The 16,319-nt window shown below is 40.4% G+C and overlaps 1 protein-coding gene across 1 annotated transcript in view; it reads left to right on the top strand.

Moving 5' to 3' along the window:
- The window catches only part of Mtr (5-methyltetrahydrofolate-homocysteine methyltransferase), an 86,124-nt gene that overhangs the window by 3,566 nt on the left and 66,239 nt on the right, over nucleotides 1–16,319 (top strand). The window contains exons 2-6 of the mRNA XM_021655641.2: nucleotides 5,638–5,852; nucleotides 9,167–9,256; nucleotides 10,927–10,996; nucleotides 13,131–13,223; nucleotides 16,069–16,175. Coding sequence (XP_021511316.1) covers nucleotides 5,643–5,852; nucleotides 9,167–9,256; nucleotides 10,927–10,996; nucleotides 13,131–13,223; nucleotides 16,069–16,175 — 570 coding nt within the window. The 5' untranslated portion in view covers nucleotides 5,638–5,642. The remainder of the gene's footprint in view (nucleotides 1–5,637; nucleotides 5,853–9,166; nucleotides 9,257–10,926; nucleotides 10,997–13,130; nucleotides 13,224–16,068; nucleotides 16,176–16,319) is intronic.

Here is a 16,319-nt window from a genome sequence, read left to right as displayed (position 1 = left end):
CTTTAAGGATAATAAACATATGGATGATGTGAGATTAGATTTTTTTGGTTGTTTTGAGAAAGGATCTTGGGATGGGGAGATGGTTCAGAGGTTAGCTGCTCTTCCAAAGGATCCAGGTTCTATTCCCAGTGTACGCATGGCAACTTTACTGTCTGTAGGTCCAGTTCCAGGGCATCTGGCAACCTCACACACATACATACAAGCAGGTAGAGTACCAATATATATAAATTAAATAAACAAATATTTTTAAAAAAGAGAGAGAGAGAGAGAAAGTGTCCTATTTTGCCAAGGCTGGCCTCTGAACTCCCTGCATAGCCAAGAATAGCCTTAGAGTCCTGGTCCTCCTGCTTCTGACAGTGTTGGGATTACAGGAATGTACCACCATGCCCTGCTAGCAATACACTTTTTCTTTCTTAAAGAATTATTTATTATTTATATAGTATTCTGCCTGCAATTGTGCCTGCAGGCAAGAAGGTGGCATCAGATCTTATTATAGATGGTTATGAGCCACCATGTGGTTGCTGGGAATTGAACTCAGGATCTTTGGAAGAGCAGCCAGTGCTCTTAATATCTGAGCCATCTTTCCAGCTCCAGCAATAGACTTTTAAGGACCTAAGTTGCAGAGTTTTGTTTTCAGCTCTCACTCATTTATTATATGTACTCTCTTTATTTATTTGATTTTGCTAATCATGATTCTCTTGCTTCGTAGACTCTGTCATATATTTATATATTTCCTTGTAGATCTCAGAATTTGTAGGTGTGGTGGTTTAGTTATTTATGGTATATAGTAAATGGAAATTTCCATAAATGTGGTAGTTAATTGTTTCTGCCTTTTATTTTCATTCACTGTTCCTTTCTTAAGAACCAGCTATAGGGAGAGATGGCTCAGAGGTTAAGAACACTCGCTGTTCTCCCAGAGGTCCTGAGTTCAATTCCCAGCAACCACATGGTAGCTTACAACCATCTACAGTAAGATCTGGTATGCAGGCAGAATGTTGTATAAATAATAAATAAAGCTTAAAAAAAAAAAAGAACCAGCTATATTGCCATAGTATATCTATTTATTGCCATGTAGTATTATTCCCTGGGGAGTATCCAACACATTTTATATAGGAAGAAATTTTCCTGAGTTTGCCTCTACTTTCCACTTTTACTAGTATCCTCTGCATTCTCACATGGACAAGGGTGATTCTTTCTGGAAAAATATATCCAAGAGTGAAATTCCTGAGTTTTTCTGCATGGTCAATTTAACTGAGCCCTGTAAGGGTGCTTTTCAGAGTGCTTTTTGTTGTCTACATTGCATGCAAGGCTGCTCTTCTGAATGTCTGTAGCTGTTAAATTTTAGCTAGCAAACATGACAGTTCAGGTTTTCTTTGGCATTAGTCACTAATTTGAATACATATTTGTTGAAAATAATAGCTATCTATCAACTTGTTTTAATTCTTTTATAGCTACTGAATTTAAGAATTTGTTTATCTATTTGCCTAGTTTTCCTCTTTACTATTTTTTTGTTGTTGTTTGTTTAAAGACGGTCTCATAGTACAGCTGGCCTTGAACTTGCTGTGTAGCTGAAAACAACCTGATCCTTCTGCCACCATGTTTTAAATGCTTCACCAAGGCCTAGCATTTCTTTCCTTTGGCTATATTTGTCTTTTGCCTATTGTTCTTTTCTTCGTAGTATTATTACACAGGGGAATTTTTGTAGGAAAATTCTAGATGTTAATCTCTTTTAGTTTTTGACATAGATGAATCTTTTCTCAATCTGTTATCTGTACTTTTGTTTTAGTTTTTATAGAATAAAACTCACTCTAAAAATTATAGGACAGGCCATGGTGGCACATGCCTTTAATCCCAATACTTGGGAGGTAGAGGCAGGCAGATCTCTGTGAATTTTAAGCCAACCTGGTCTATATAGTGAGTTCCAGGACAGCCAGGACTATAGTTAGTCCCTTTCTCATAAAACAAAATAAAAAACAAACAAACAAAAAAATAAGTCCTGGCCTGGTAGTTTATTTTATCATATGTAAGTCCCTGGTTTCAGTTCCCAGCACGCACCCACAAACACACACTCACATTCCTTCTCTCTCTGACTCTTCTCTCATCCCTCCAAGTTGGGTTTTTGAAACTTAAATTTCTTTATGTTCAGTCAGAGAAGTTTTCCATATAAATGATAGGACAAATTTAGCAAGTTTCTAAAAAAAAATCATGCTTTGTTCAGTTTTTGAAAAACATGTGAACGTTGTGGTCTCATGCTTATCTGGTGACTCAGCAAACAAGATCGCAGGATCTTTATGTGTGGAGATGGAATTGTAATGAAATGGTTTAAGACTGAAAACAAAGTCTGTATTTCTTGATTGAAACGTGATTACAGTGAAGACAGCATTGAAAAGTAACACTTTTTCCCTTCCTCTCTTCACCCTTCCAAGACAGGGTTTCCAAGGGCTCATGCTTTAGGCCAGGCTGGCCTCTAAATCAGAGATTCACATGCCTCTGCTTACCATCTGCTGAGACTAAATAAAGGTGTGTGCCTCAATGTCTGGCTCCAAGTATTTTTACGAAAATTGGAGGAATGGAGGCACTCTCCACACTTACTTGCTCAGTGGCTGAGTTGTAAGGAGAAAGACATGTAAATAATGGAATAAGGATTGACTATTTAGCTTGATGCCAAAGGCCATGTTTCATTATCTGTGGAAAACATTGCATTTTTCCCCCTAGAAAGTTGAGTATCATTCTTAGTAAGAGAAATGGGTGACCTTTGTCATTCCCACTGTCATGCCCTGTGCTCTGATGGTCTGTCATTCCAGGGGTGGATTACAGCTTTATCATTCTGGCATATTATGGATTAAAGTTTTTGTTCCTTGTTTTCCTCATTTGGGATATGTTTTAGTTGTTTTCATGGACTATTGTCTTCTTTCTATTGGATATGAATTTCATTTCCAAACCTGAAAATAAGGCGCTTCTGCCGAAACTTGATGAAATCTGGACCTCTAGGCTATATATACCCTTTTCGGGGCTGGAGAGATGGCTCAGTGGTTAGGACCACCGGCTGCTCTTCCAGAGGACCTTGGTTCAATTCTCCGCACCCACATGGCAGCTCAAGCCTGCCTGTAACTCCAGTTCCAGAAGATGTGACACCCTCACACAGAAATACATGCAGGCAAAACATGAATGCACATAAAATATATACTCCTTTTCCATAGCTTTGGCCTTGTTACTAGAAAGTCTAGAATTAATGATCGTAACAGTGTAATAGTAGGGATAGCTAATAAATGTTCATTATACGTCAAGCACAGATCTCTTAATGACATGTAACTGCAGAGGTCCAGCTATTAACACATGATCTTTTATTATCACTTTCGTTGATGAAGGCAGGGATGATGTTTTCCTATTTTGCTGTACCACAAAAGTTTTATCCAAAACCCTGTAACTGCTTAAGGGAGCTGAGACTAAAACCCAGATGACTCGTCTTTTGTCACCTGGACATTTACAACTTCATCATGCTAGACTCAGTGCTTAATCATGCTAGACTCAGTTGATGGGACATTCATATTCTGAGGTGGCCAGAGTGGTGCTACATCGGAATTTGCTTTGTTTATAGCCTGGAGTGACCAGGCCACTGCCTGTCATTTATTAGATAAGCTTCATTCAGCCTCGTCTTCTTTATATGTTCAGGAAGCGATTTCCTTTGGTACTTAAACTGCTGTTTTGCTTAGTGGATCGTAACTTTGTTCTGAGGAAGTGTTTTACCACTTCCTAAACTGAGTAAATACAGCTAAATGTGGTGGCACATGCATAATCCCAGTATTTGAGAGATAGGAGCAGCAGGTCAGGAACTTGAGGTAGCTACATAGTGAGTGAGCTCAAGATCAGCCCTGGCCACACAGCCTTGTCTCTAAAAACCAAACAGGTTCATCAACTATACTTAGCTAGTAAATTGGCTTCAGAAAGGAAGTGAACGTGATATTCCCTCTAGGAAAGAAATCTTTTTTTTTTTTCTTTTTAATGAAAGTGACTTTCCTGAAAAAGGCCTAAAGATGGAAATCACTATTAGCGAGTATGTCTAGTAGAGTGGAATGTATTTTAGAGACCACACTGTTAGGGGTTATGATCTGAATAGGCAGGTGCTTATTTTCAGGGACGAGGGGAGGCAGATACTATTGAGACTTGGCGTTTACATTTCTGGGAAGGACATTGTCATTCCCAGAAATAGGGAAGTGAGGCTATACAGCAAGTTTGGTTTTGAAAATTAGCTTGAGTGTTTGGGTATTCTGGGGGAAGATGTCAGGTGGATAGTTTGAAATGTGAGCCCAAGATTGGTGTCTTCAGTAGCAAGTAGGTCATTGATGACTGTAGAGAGTAATTTCTGAAGAGTGGCAGAGAGAAATCCGCACGGCAGAGGTGGGAAAGAGTAGGTTGGGGCCATGGGAAGTATTGGGGTGTCACTGATCATGTACTCTGTTGGTACTGTATATTATTACTGTTGCTGTGATAAGATACTGTATGATGAAGACAACTTACAGAAGGAAGGTTTTATTTAGGCTTACTGTTCCAGAAATAATGAGTCCATCATGGTGGGGAAGCATGGCAGTAAGTGGGAGGTGTGGCTGTAGGAGCTGGAAGATCACATTTTGCATTTCAACCACAAGCAGCAAGCAGAGAAAGTAGAATGTGACTATACATTCTCAAATCCCCTTCCCAGAGACATACTAACTCCAGCAAGGCAGCAGCTCCCAAATCTCCCCAAACAGCAAGACCATCTGGGACCAAGGGTCAAGTACCTGAGGCTTTTAGGGACACTTTGCATTTAAATCAGCAGGCTCAGCTGCAGGATGAATCTGAGGTGCTTGCAACAGAAGACATTTGCACAGGATTAGGTTAATCACTTGTAGAGTAAAAAGGATGAGAAGGATGTAGAGCAGAGGCTGAATCAGCGGATGCTGGAGGTACTGAAATGATAAGCTGGAAAACAGGCTTGAATTGAGTTCATGCCAGTCTGAAGGTCTGTGGCCTTCCAGAAGAAACTAGGAAGTAAGATTGGGATCTTTTCTGGGAGCAGGCAGAGAGAGAGGTGAGGGTTGAGGGTATTAGGAAGTTTTTATTTCATGGACAGTAGAGGTGAGTGAGGCAATCCCCATGATGTGACTGATATTGATTCTGGCTGTAGATGAATGAGTGATAGCTGAAGCTAACACTTTTACAGGTCAGAATGGAGTTACCAGTGTTTTCAACTGTAATAGCTTTATAGAATTAACAAAGAAAGTCCTGAGGACTTGTGTAGCCTGGCATGGTCTTAGGCCCCATAAACAATTGTTGACTTTTTCTGAACTCTGAAATAAAGCTAGCTGAGCCTATTTCACCTTCATTTGGGGGTTCATCACTGCTTTGTGATGTGTAAAACGTTTTATTGTATTAGAAATGACAATAACAGCAATTTTCTAATACTGTAGTTACATCTTTTATGAGCTCTGCTTATTCTGTATTGTGAGTTCAAAGTTCCACCTCTTCCCCTTTTATCCCTTTGTGGTGCTGGGGGATCAGATTTAGAAATCTTACACATACTGTGCAAGTGTATACCACTTACCTGCATCTCCCTTATATCTTTGATTTTTTTGAAGTCAACTTTTACTTTCTTTAAAGGAAAGATGAAGAAAACCCTGCGGGATGAGATTGAAGCCATTCTTCGGAAGAGGATTATGGTGCTAGATGGTGGAATGGGGACCATGATCCAGCGGTACAAACTGAGTGAAGAAAATTTCCAAGGTGAAGAATTTAAAGATCACACGAGGCCCCTGAAAGGCAACAATGACATCTTAAGTATAACTCAACCTGATGTCATTTACCAAATTCATAAGGTGAGTTATTTCCAGGCTCTTAAACATTCGTTCAGGTGATTTCATATTGTCATGGCTTGTGCTCTAGAGAATATGGAAAAAGAATGTGGTATGTTTGAAATAATAGTGACCAAGTAAAACCAAGTAAAATTTCCATACTATGTTGGACACTTGCGATAAGCAGATGATAAAGGTAGGTTTTTTTTTTTTTTTTTTGTTTATTTGTTTTTTGGCCTTTTGGCATTTAAACTTCAGTTGAAAAACCAAAAATCCTGGAACAAATTAGTAGTTTCATATTTGCCTAATAATGCCTTGAAAAGAAATACTGAAAGATGGTTTCTTAGTTTGTGCTGCTATAAAAATTCTCAGATTGGGTGGCTCAAACAGCATTTCCTTTTTTTTTTTATTTAATATGTATGGCCGTTTTGACTGTATGTATGCATGTGTATATTCTATCTGTATGTATGTATGCGTGTGTATCATTTTATCCATCCATCCATCTGTTTATTTATTTTATATGTATGGGTGTTTTGACTGTATGTGCATCATGTGTGTGCCTGGTGCCCATGGAAGCCAGAAACAGCTGTCAGACTCTCTAGAACTGGAATTTCTTTCTTTCTCTTTCTCTCTTTCTTAAGATTTATTTATTTATTATGTACACAGTGTTCTTCCTGCACTTATGCCAGAAGAGGGCACCAGATCTCATTATTGATGGTTGTGGCTGGGAATTGAACTCAGGACCTTTGGAAGAGCAGCCAGTGTTCTTAACCTCTGAGCCATCTCTCCAGGCCTAGAACTGGAATTTCTAATGGTTGTGAACTGCCATGTGGGAATTGGGAATCAAATGTGGATCTCCTGGAAGAGCACCCAGTGCTCTTAACTATTGAGTCATTTCTTCAGGTCCCAGCATTTATTTTTTACGGTTCGTAACAGTGGAAAGCGCATCATTGAGATGCCGTTGGATCTGGTGTCTGCTAAGGGCCCTACTCTGCTTATCATGGATTGTTGTTCTTAGTGTGTGGTGGGGTACAGCAAGAGAAAGCACAGATCTGTTTCTTCTAGTAGGGTACGGTCTCTCCCTGCCAAGATTCATATCTTAAATTTTTATATGGCATTGCGAGGTGCCCTTAGGATTGTTTTCAGTTTTTCTTTAAACACACACACACACACACACACACATACACACACACACACACAGTGTATATTTTTGTTTATGATTCTAGCCTTTAATGGCTGAGCCATCTCTACAGCCCTTGTATATAATTGATATATGTTAATATAAATTAATTATGTGTATATATTATATATGTTTTGTAAAATATATAGATATCTGAGATTGTATGGTTCATACAATCATACAATGGTTCATGTCTCCAGCCCTCCTGTCTTGCTTTTTTAAAAATAAGAATAAATTTCTGTTTGACTACTGCTATAAATGCTATTCTTATAACTACTGTCATTTGATGCTTCTCTTCTTAAATTTTTGTTTTGTTTTGTTTTGTTTTGTTTGTTTGTTTGGTGTGTTTGTTTGTTTGAGAGAGAGTTTCTCTGTGTAGCGCTGGCTGTCCTGGAACTCTGTAGACCAGGCTGGCCTTGAACTTACAGAGATCTCCTTATCTCTGCCTCCTGAGTACTGGGATTAATGGCGTGTGCCATCACCTCCCAGCCCTAATTATGTTGTTGTTACACATTTGTATCTACATTTAAATGAGTAAAATTTATGTATGTTTTGAATTTAATGATTGTTTGTATAAGTTACTTTTGTCATCTCTGCTGGAATAGCTAACAGAAATAAGAGGTTATTTTAGTTCATAGAGAGGGTACAGTTTATTGTGGCAGAAAGGTGTGGTAGTATTTACAGTGGAGGGAGCAGTTGCTGTTGCATGGCATTGATAATGTTACATTGTGCTAATCAGAGAGCAGAGAGAGACTAGTAATATGCTCCTTTCTCCAGCTCAGCCCACTTCCCAAGGCTTCTGCAAGCTTCTCAAGCAGTGCTATCAGTTGGGACCAAGTCTTTAAATATGAACCTAAGTACATGTTACATTCAGACCATAGCAATATGCTTTATACATTGTGTTTCTTTGTTTAATGGTGCTTTGGTGGCTTCTCCATGTCACAGATACATACACACAGTAGTTTTTTAGGTATCCTGTGACACATAATAAAGTTGCTTAAGTTATTCCCTCCTTGATGATGGCTGTTAAAAATGTGTTTGTATTGGTTTTCATTTTTAGTTCTGCAAACATTATTCATCAGCTTAGGAAAGACTGAGTTTGCTGATTGTTAGAAAATCAGAGAAGGGACTCAGGCTCTGAGTCGGATTGAGATGGAGTGTTGTCCAGACAGAGAAACTAAGAAGGCAGGTGTTAAATAGCAGAGTTGTAGAGGATCTGGGGATCTGGGGTGTGTGTTTTTGTGTGTGTGTATGTGTGTGTGCATGCGCACACACAGATATAGGAGTAGGAGATGCAGACTGAAACTTTTGATCTCAGAATTTGATCTGTTAAGGGTGGAGCGTTTTCAGTGCAGATCAGTTAAAGTAGGAAGGTCTCAGGAACAGAGCTGTTGTTTTTTGAGTGCATAGGTGTGCCAGTCACTTATAGCTGGCTGATATTGTCATCCAGACTTCCTCTTGGCAGAAAATGGCTTTAATGCTTTGAATGAAGACGCTGGTGCTCCGAAAATTTAAGGAACACAATAGGCAGGATTCTTGTTATTGCCCACCCACTGCTCTTTATATATGTATATCTATCTATCTATCTATCTATCTATCTTATTTTTTTTTCTTAAAAATGGCAACAACAGGGTTGGCGAGATGACTCAATTGTTAAGAGCACCGGCTGCTCTTCTAGAGGTCCTGAGTTCAATTCCCAGCAACCATATGGTGGCTTACAACCACCATGTGATCTGATGCCCTCTTCTGGCTTGCAGTTGTACATGCAGATAGAGCACTCATACATTTGTTAAAAAATGGCAAGAAGCCAGTCATTGTGGTGCATGCCTTTAATCTCGGAACTCTACTTGAGAGGCAGAGGCAGGCAGATCTCTGTGAGTTCAAGGCCAACTTGTTCTACAAAGTGAGCTTAAGGAGTGTAACTAAATTTACACAACTTACTGTGTTAATTTTTGTCTGAATTTATGTTCTATGCTAATGTACTAAATCACATCCCTTTTTGTGAAATCCTTGTGTCTGCTTACATCTCTAGTCTTGAGTGTATTGTCTTACATGTTGGTTAAAAGGTGGTTGTCGGTGACAAAAATGAAAGGGCATATTTGTTTTTGGGCCGAGTGCACTAAGTTCACGATAGCTGACTTACTCTCTTTTGCTGCAGGAATACTTGCTGGCTGGAGCAGATATCATTGAAACAAACACGTTTAGCAGCACTAGTATTGCCCAGGCTGACTATGGCCTTGAACACTTGGTAAGACTTTCACGTCTAATGTGCTTATTAGTATTTGCTGCACTGGAGATTGCTAGTGACAGAACCACCCAAGCAGCAGTCAGTTTAATTCCTATTATCAGGGATCATGGCTTGAACCTCTTGTGCTTATGAGGGTAGCAGCTATTCAGTTGCAGCTGGCCTTTTGAGTGAAATAACAGTATATGCTCTGGAAAGGCAGCACTACTGACTGCTAACCTGTGTATGTAAGAAGGTGGCCGTGGCTGTCCAGTGCAGAAGTGGCCTACTAGATGAGCTTGCATCACAGTGCACCAAGCCCTGTTAGGATATTCTGGTTTGCTAATTGCATAATTTGAGGAGCCTCGGCAGTTAAAGGAGTTGATGCAGATCACAAATCTAGGAACACCTGCCTGGTGTGTGGACAGCTTCTGAAGGCCCCTTCACTTGTCAGCTGCTCCGCATGTATGGACTCACCTGCTTGCTCTTTCCCAGTGAGAGGTCCATGATCCTTTCTCAGATGAAGACAGATCATTTTTGTATGTTTGAATGTTTTGCTTGCATGTATCTCTGTGCACTCATGAGTGCGCTTGGTGCCCATGGAAGCCAGAAGAGAATATTGACTCTCCTGGAACTGGATTCCCAGATGATTGTAAACCACTATGTGGGTGCTGGGAATTGAACTCAAGTCCTTTGGAAGAGCATCCAGTGTTCTTAACCACTGGTCTATCTCTCTAGCTCTCTTTATCAGATTTTTTGTTTTTGCTGTTGTTTTGTTTTTTTTTGTCCCCCCCGCGCCCCCAGACATGGTGTCTCTGTGTATCCCTGGCTGTCTTGGACTCTGTTCTGTAGACTAGGCTGGCGTTGTACTCAGAAATCTGCCTGCCTCTGCCTTCTGAGTGCTGGGATTGAAGATGTGAGCCACTACCACCCAGCAAGACTTTTTTTAAGTTTTTAAAATTTTTTATATTAATTACAGTTTATTCACTTTGTATCCCAGCTGTAGCCCCCTCCCTCCCAGAAAGATTTTTAAGGTGTAATTTTTAAGGTGTTCAGAACTGCTTTTTCCCACCATTGTCCAGTAAGAAAATCAGGGCCAGGCTAAGATGCCATGAAAACTGCCAGCTGGTTCTGCACTGACTGAGGCAGTCGTAGATCTTAGGTTTCCTGCCTCAGATGTTGGTGCTTTTCCCCTTAGGATATTCTTTCTCTCTCTCTCCCCCTCCCTTTCTCCCTCTCTCTTTTTCTCTTTCTTTACCTCCCTCCCTCTCTCTTTTTCTCTCTCCTTAGAGATTGGATCTCATCATATAGCTTTGGCAAGTTTTTGAATTCAGTCTGTTTCCCCAGTGCTGGGATTATAGGCTACCACTTCCTGGGTTAGTATATTTTACTAATTTGTAGGATTTTTGGGTCTATCAGCTTATTTGACTTGCCCGATATCCGGAATTCAGACCAAAGCAATTTACAAGGAAATCTGTTTCTGAGAGATAATATTTAAGTTCATGGACTTGTAGAGCCTGTTACCCCAACAGTTAGGTAATGGTAGGCTATTGAACCAATGCAAACAGAGTATGCTTTTGCTCAAATCTCATTAGTTCATTCTTGGTAAGTTCAACTAAGAATTAGCTAGTTATAGATCCCTGACTGGATGGAGGAAAAGCAGGACAGACTAACTTCAGTGGTTGATATGTTAGGCCTACCGGATGAACAAGTGCTCTGCAGATGTGGCCAGAAAAGCCGCTGAGGAGATAACTCTGCAGACAGGTAAGGGACAATCTCCTTTCTTTGTTGCATACACACAAGTCCTTTGATCTCAACTGTAATGTACAGTTTTCTTTTATATGATCTTTGGCCTGAGAGCAGGTAATTTACTTGCTAGCAGGACGCTTCTCCATAGTATTATAGTGAACCATTCAGTGTCTCTGAAGTGACACTGTCCCTGTGGGCCTCCAGTTCAGGGTTTATTCTTTTACCCTGCTGATCCTTACAGCCTGACTTGGTAGATAGGCCCGTGATGTTCTGTGTATTTAAACTGGAATAATTTTTCCCCTTTGAAGGACATCATTGGGTTATTAAATTGCTATTGCAACTGCTTGATTTTGGTTATTACTAGAGTATTTGATCTTATCCTCATAAAGCTATCCACGCTTGGCTTATTTAAGCAGTGACTTCCTTTTGAGCATTTTCTCATGTAGACTGCTGATGACCTCTTCCTGGATGACAGAGGATGTAGCATTAGATTCAGTCTTGCTGGGACTCGGAAAGCGGTTCCTGAAATAACTAACCTCCTGGCTAGCTGCCATAAGAACACTTGGACTGTTGGGAGGCTCTGAGACGGGGAAAGAAGTAGAAGAACTACGTTTAGCCTGAAAGATGTGGACCTGTGAAGTCAGGAGAGATGTGAAGGAATTGTTGGCAAGTTACTGGGAAGTTACTAATGAAGACCAAAGCAATTTACAAGGAAATCCGTTTCTGAGAGATAATACTTGAGTTCATGGACTTGTAGAGCCTGTTATCCCAACAGTTAGGTAGTGGTAGGCTATTGAACCAATGCAAACAGGTAAAGATAAGGACATTTTTCCTACACCTATCAACACTATTATTCAGCATTGGGAAAGGTAAAGAACATTTGGGCCTGTTACCTTTTCACAGGCTGCAAAATAATTTTTTTCTGGAGACTGTCTTAAGAGTCCAAGATGGGTCTCACCCAGTGTTGCAGAGGAGGACCTTGAACTATTGATCCTCCTGCCTTTACCTCCCAAGTGGTAGAATCACAGTTGTGTGCTGTCATGCCAATGTAAGGGTAGATTATCAGCTGGTTGGTAGTCTCCTGTATAGTTGTAAAGCACAGCCAAAGTTACTATGTTACTTATAGGACTCCTGGCTTTTGTTATGATATGTATATGAGCATAACTTCCCAGGCTGTTATAGAAACAAGTTCACTTCTGGCCTAGAGGCAAAAGTTTTTAAAGAGCAAACTCGAGTAATATTCATTCTGCTTCATCGAAAGAATTTCAGGCTTTATAATTGTTAATTATGATTTAATATTTACTTGAGTGAAAGGCCTGCAGGGTAGTACTATAGAGCAGTTCACATTATGTTCTCATGTGAGGCATCTTGTTAAATTCAAGACCTTGAGGGTTTTTTTGTTTTGTTTTGGTTTTTTGGTTTTTGAGACAGGGTTCTCTGTGTAGCCTTGGCTGTCCTGTACTCACTTTGTAGGCCAGGCTGGCTTTGAACTCACAAATATCTGCCTGCCTCTGCCTTCCCACCTCACCAGTGAGTTTTTCTTAAGAATAGGGAGAAAGTGTGCCAACACACAGCTGTAATAGATTGCATGCAGAAATGGTTGGACTTGAAATTTGAGAGTTCTTTTGAATTGTATAGCAATATATATATATATATATATATATATATATATATATCCCTTTTATTTCCTAGTCATGAACAAATGTTAGGAAAATCTGTCGGTCACCTCAGTAACTAACAGATTTAAAAACTTAATAGCCTTTTATTCAATATAAGTTTTGTTTCAAATGAATTCTAAAAAACTTAGGCTTTTAGGACTTTTTAGCTTTCTGAGTTGTAGAGTTTACAGTCTTCTTTTCAAGGAAAGGTCTCTCTAACCCCCTTCTTTTTCCTTCCCTGGGGAGGTTGAACCAGGATAAGTGCTAATTTGTGCTAGGCAGGAACTGTGCCAGTCACAGTCCCAGCCCTTATTTTATTTTGAGATAAGAGTCTTACTGTGTAGCCCAGGCCAGCCTCGCTCTCACAGTCCTCCTGCTTCTGAGTGCTGAGATTGTAGGCGTGTTGCCAAACTGGACCCTGAAGTCTGTTGATTCATGCCAAAAGGTTGAGCAACTTATGATTTCACACTTTTTTTTCTGTTTTCCCAAAGGAATCAAGAGATTTGTGGCTGGAGCTCTGGGTCCAACTAATAAGACACTTTCTGTCTCCCCATCTGTGGAAAGGCCAGATTATAGGAACATCAGTGAGTATTCCTTACATACAGCGTGGACCTCGGGGAGATGCTTCAGTAATCTAGACAGTGAGGCCTCAGAAATAAATGTGTGACTGTGCCATAAATGTGTTTATGGTAGTGCCAGTAATACTCACACGTTAGCTGCTGTTCTTATTTGGGCTCGCTTTCACTGTTCTTGGTGATGGGTCAGTGCTTTCTATAAAGCTAACTGAAATAGTATTTAAAAGGAAAAAGGAAGCAAATTTGGATTTCAGCACTTGGTCTATTATAAAATAACTGCTATGTTGCTTCTCACTTCCTATCCTTCAACTTTTTGGAATTTTTTTTTTTTTTAAGACAGCAGGATCTGCTACAACAGTTCAGACTAGGCAGCCTAGAACTCTGTCTAGCCCATGCTGTTCTCAGATTCTCTTTTCATCTCCGCCTTCTGAGTGAGGGGATTACAAGTGTGAGCCACCATGCCAGGTTATCACCTTTTAATTGATCAGGAAGCACTCCACATTACTAAACATAATAGCCTTACAGATATAAATTATAATATGTGAACTTGCTTTGTTAAGATTTGACAAAATTAAAGAGTATAGGTCAATCTGCAAGCATTATATTGTATAAAAAGGACTTAAAATCCTAGAGCTAATTATACCATTTGTGGTAATGGATTTTGTGTAGGTGACAAGTCCATGCAAGTTCAGCTTATGGGATTTCATTTACAGAATTGTGTGTGTTGTGCTACCCTGCTTCTTTACTAAGAGTGGCTCTTCCCAGGCTGATGTATGGTCCCTGCTCTCTGGACTAGATGTGACAATGGGGAGCCTGTTTCCACACTGTATGATGTCAGGTGTAACTACATAGCAAACATAAAGGTGTTACATAGGGGCCTCTATTAAGTAGCTGGCCATTTTTTCATTTTAGTTGGGAGATAAAGTGAGAAGACAGATGACTTCTCAGTGGAAACAGACACCACAGGGCATTTCTAACAGAGGTTACCTAGTTGTTATTGAACACTGTTGGTTGAGTCAAACGTTGTTTCCTGGAGAGGCATCTTCTCTGAAATGAGGGAGGGTGAAATCTATGGGGTCATAACTCTTATTAGAGATTTAACCCGTGATGCATCCAGATCTCACTTATTTTATTGTATTGGTTTTTGTTGTTGTTGTTGTTTTTGGTGTGTGTATGTGTATATGTATGAGGTGTTGGATCCCCTGGTGCTGGAGCTATAGGCAGTTGTAAGCTGCCTGATGTGGGTGTTGGGAACAGAGCTCTGGTCTTCTGGAAGAGTAGCAAGTACTGGTAACTGCTCCAGCTCCTAAATCCCGTTTCTTATATTTGTCTCTTAATGGGATAAGTTGATCTACGGGAATAGTGATGTGTTTATTTTAAAGATTTTGAGAATAAAGTTCATGTTCAACAAATTAATGCATCTTCCCACTGTTAGCTCATATATGAGAAATGGAGGGCACATGGTGCAGCAGTTGAGGAACAGCTTAGTTACTTACCTTCTGCTACTGTATTTGGTTTTACAGGGAGTATTATCCTTAAATTGCTTTTGTTTTCATTTTTTTACACTTTATTCACTTTGTATCCCCCCATAAGCCCCTCCCTCCTCCCCTCTCGACCCCTCCCTCCATCCCCCCCTTCTTCACGCATGCCCCTCCCCAAGTCCACTGATAGGGGAGGTCCTCCTCTCCTTCCTTCTGATCCTAGTCTATCAGATCACATCCGGAGTGGCTGCATTGTCTTCTTCTGTGGCCTGGTAAGGCTGCTCCCCCCTCAGGGGGAGGTGATCAAAGAGGAGGCCTATCAGATTGTGTCGGAGGCAGTCCCTCTTCCCATTACTATGTAACCCACTTAGACACTAAACTGCCATGGATTACATCTGCGCAGGGGTTCTAGGTTATATCCATGCCTGATACTTGGTTGGAGTATGGGTCCTGGGAAGACCCCTGTGTTCAAATCCTCTAGTTCTGTTGCTCTCCTTGTGGGGTTCCTGTCTTCTCCATAACCTACTATTTCCCACTTCTTACATAAGATTCCATGCACTCTGCCCAACAGTTGGCCATAAAGTCACAGTGTCTGCTTTGATAGTCTGCAGGGCAGAGCCTTTCAGAGGCCCTCTGTTTCAGGTTCCTAGGTTGTTTCCTGCTTTCTTCTTCTGATGTCCATCCTCTTTGCCTTTCGGGATGGGGATTGAGCATTTTAGTCAGGGTCCTCTCTCTTGATTAGTTTCTTTAGATGGACAGATTTTAGGTTTATCCTATAAGTCTATATGAGTGAGTGTATACCGTGTGTATCTTTCTGCTTCTGGGACAGCTCACTCAGGATGATCCTTTCCAGGTCCCACCATTTACCTGCAAATTGCATGATTTCCTTATTTTTCATTGCAGAGTAATACTCCATTGTGTAGATGTAATCCAATTAAAAAATGGGGAACAGAGCTAAACAGAGAATTCTCTATAGAGGAATATCGAATGGCAGAGAAACACTTGAAGAAATGCTCAACCTCATTAGCCATTAGGGAAATGCAAATCCAAACAACCCTGAGATTTCACCTTACACCATCAGAATGGCCAAGATCAAAAACTCAAGTGACAATACATGTTGGAGAGGTTGTGGAAAAAGGGGAACCCTCCTCCACTGCTGGTGGGAATGTAAACTTGTACAACCACTCTGGAAATCAATTTGGCGCTTTCTCAGACAACTAGGAATAGCGCTTCCTCAAGATCCAGCCATACCACTATTAAATTGCATTTTTAACCGATATTGATTCACAAGTGCCAGACTTGAGCTTTGCACACCCTGGTATCATTCAGAAGGCACAGGTTTCTGATGCACTGACTTGATTTGTTTTCTGCAGCATTTGATGAGCTTGTTGAAGCATACCAGGAGCAGGCCAAAGGACTGCTGGATGGTGGGGTTGATATCTTGCTCATTGAAACTATTTTTGATACAGCCAATGCCAAAGTAAGTTAAGGGGAAAACTGGAGTGGGGGGTGGAGAGCTGTGAAGAGTCTCTATTGTTAGAAGATAGTAGTAGCTACTACTGAAGTGAAATAAATTTCTTGTGTTTGCTCCATTTTCCTGTCTCTTATTGACTTTTTCATGTGC

Source organism: Meriones unguiculatus, chromosome 19 (assembly GCF_030254825.1).
Source record: "Meriones unguiculatus strain TT.TT164.6M chromosome 19, Bangor_MerUng_6.1, whole genome shotgun sequence".
NCBI lineage: Eukaryota > Metazoa > Chordata > Mammalia > Rodentia > Muridae > Meriones > Meriones unguiculatus.
The sequence above is the reverse complement of the archived record's forward strand: the minus strand, read 5'-3'. Positions and strand labels throughout refer to the sequence as shown.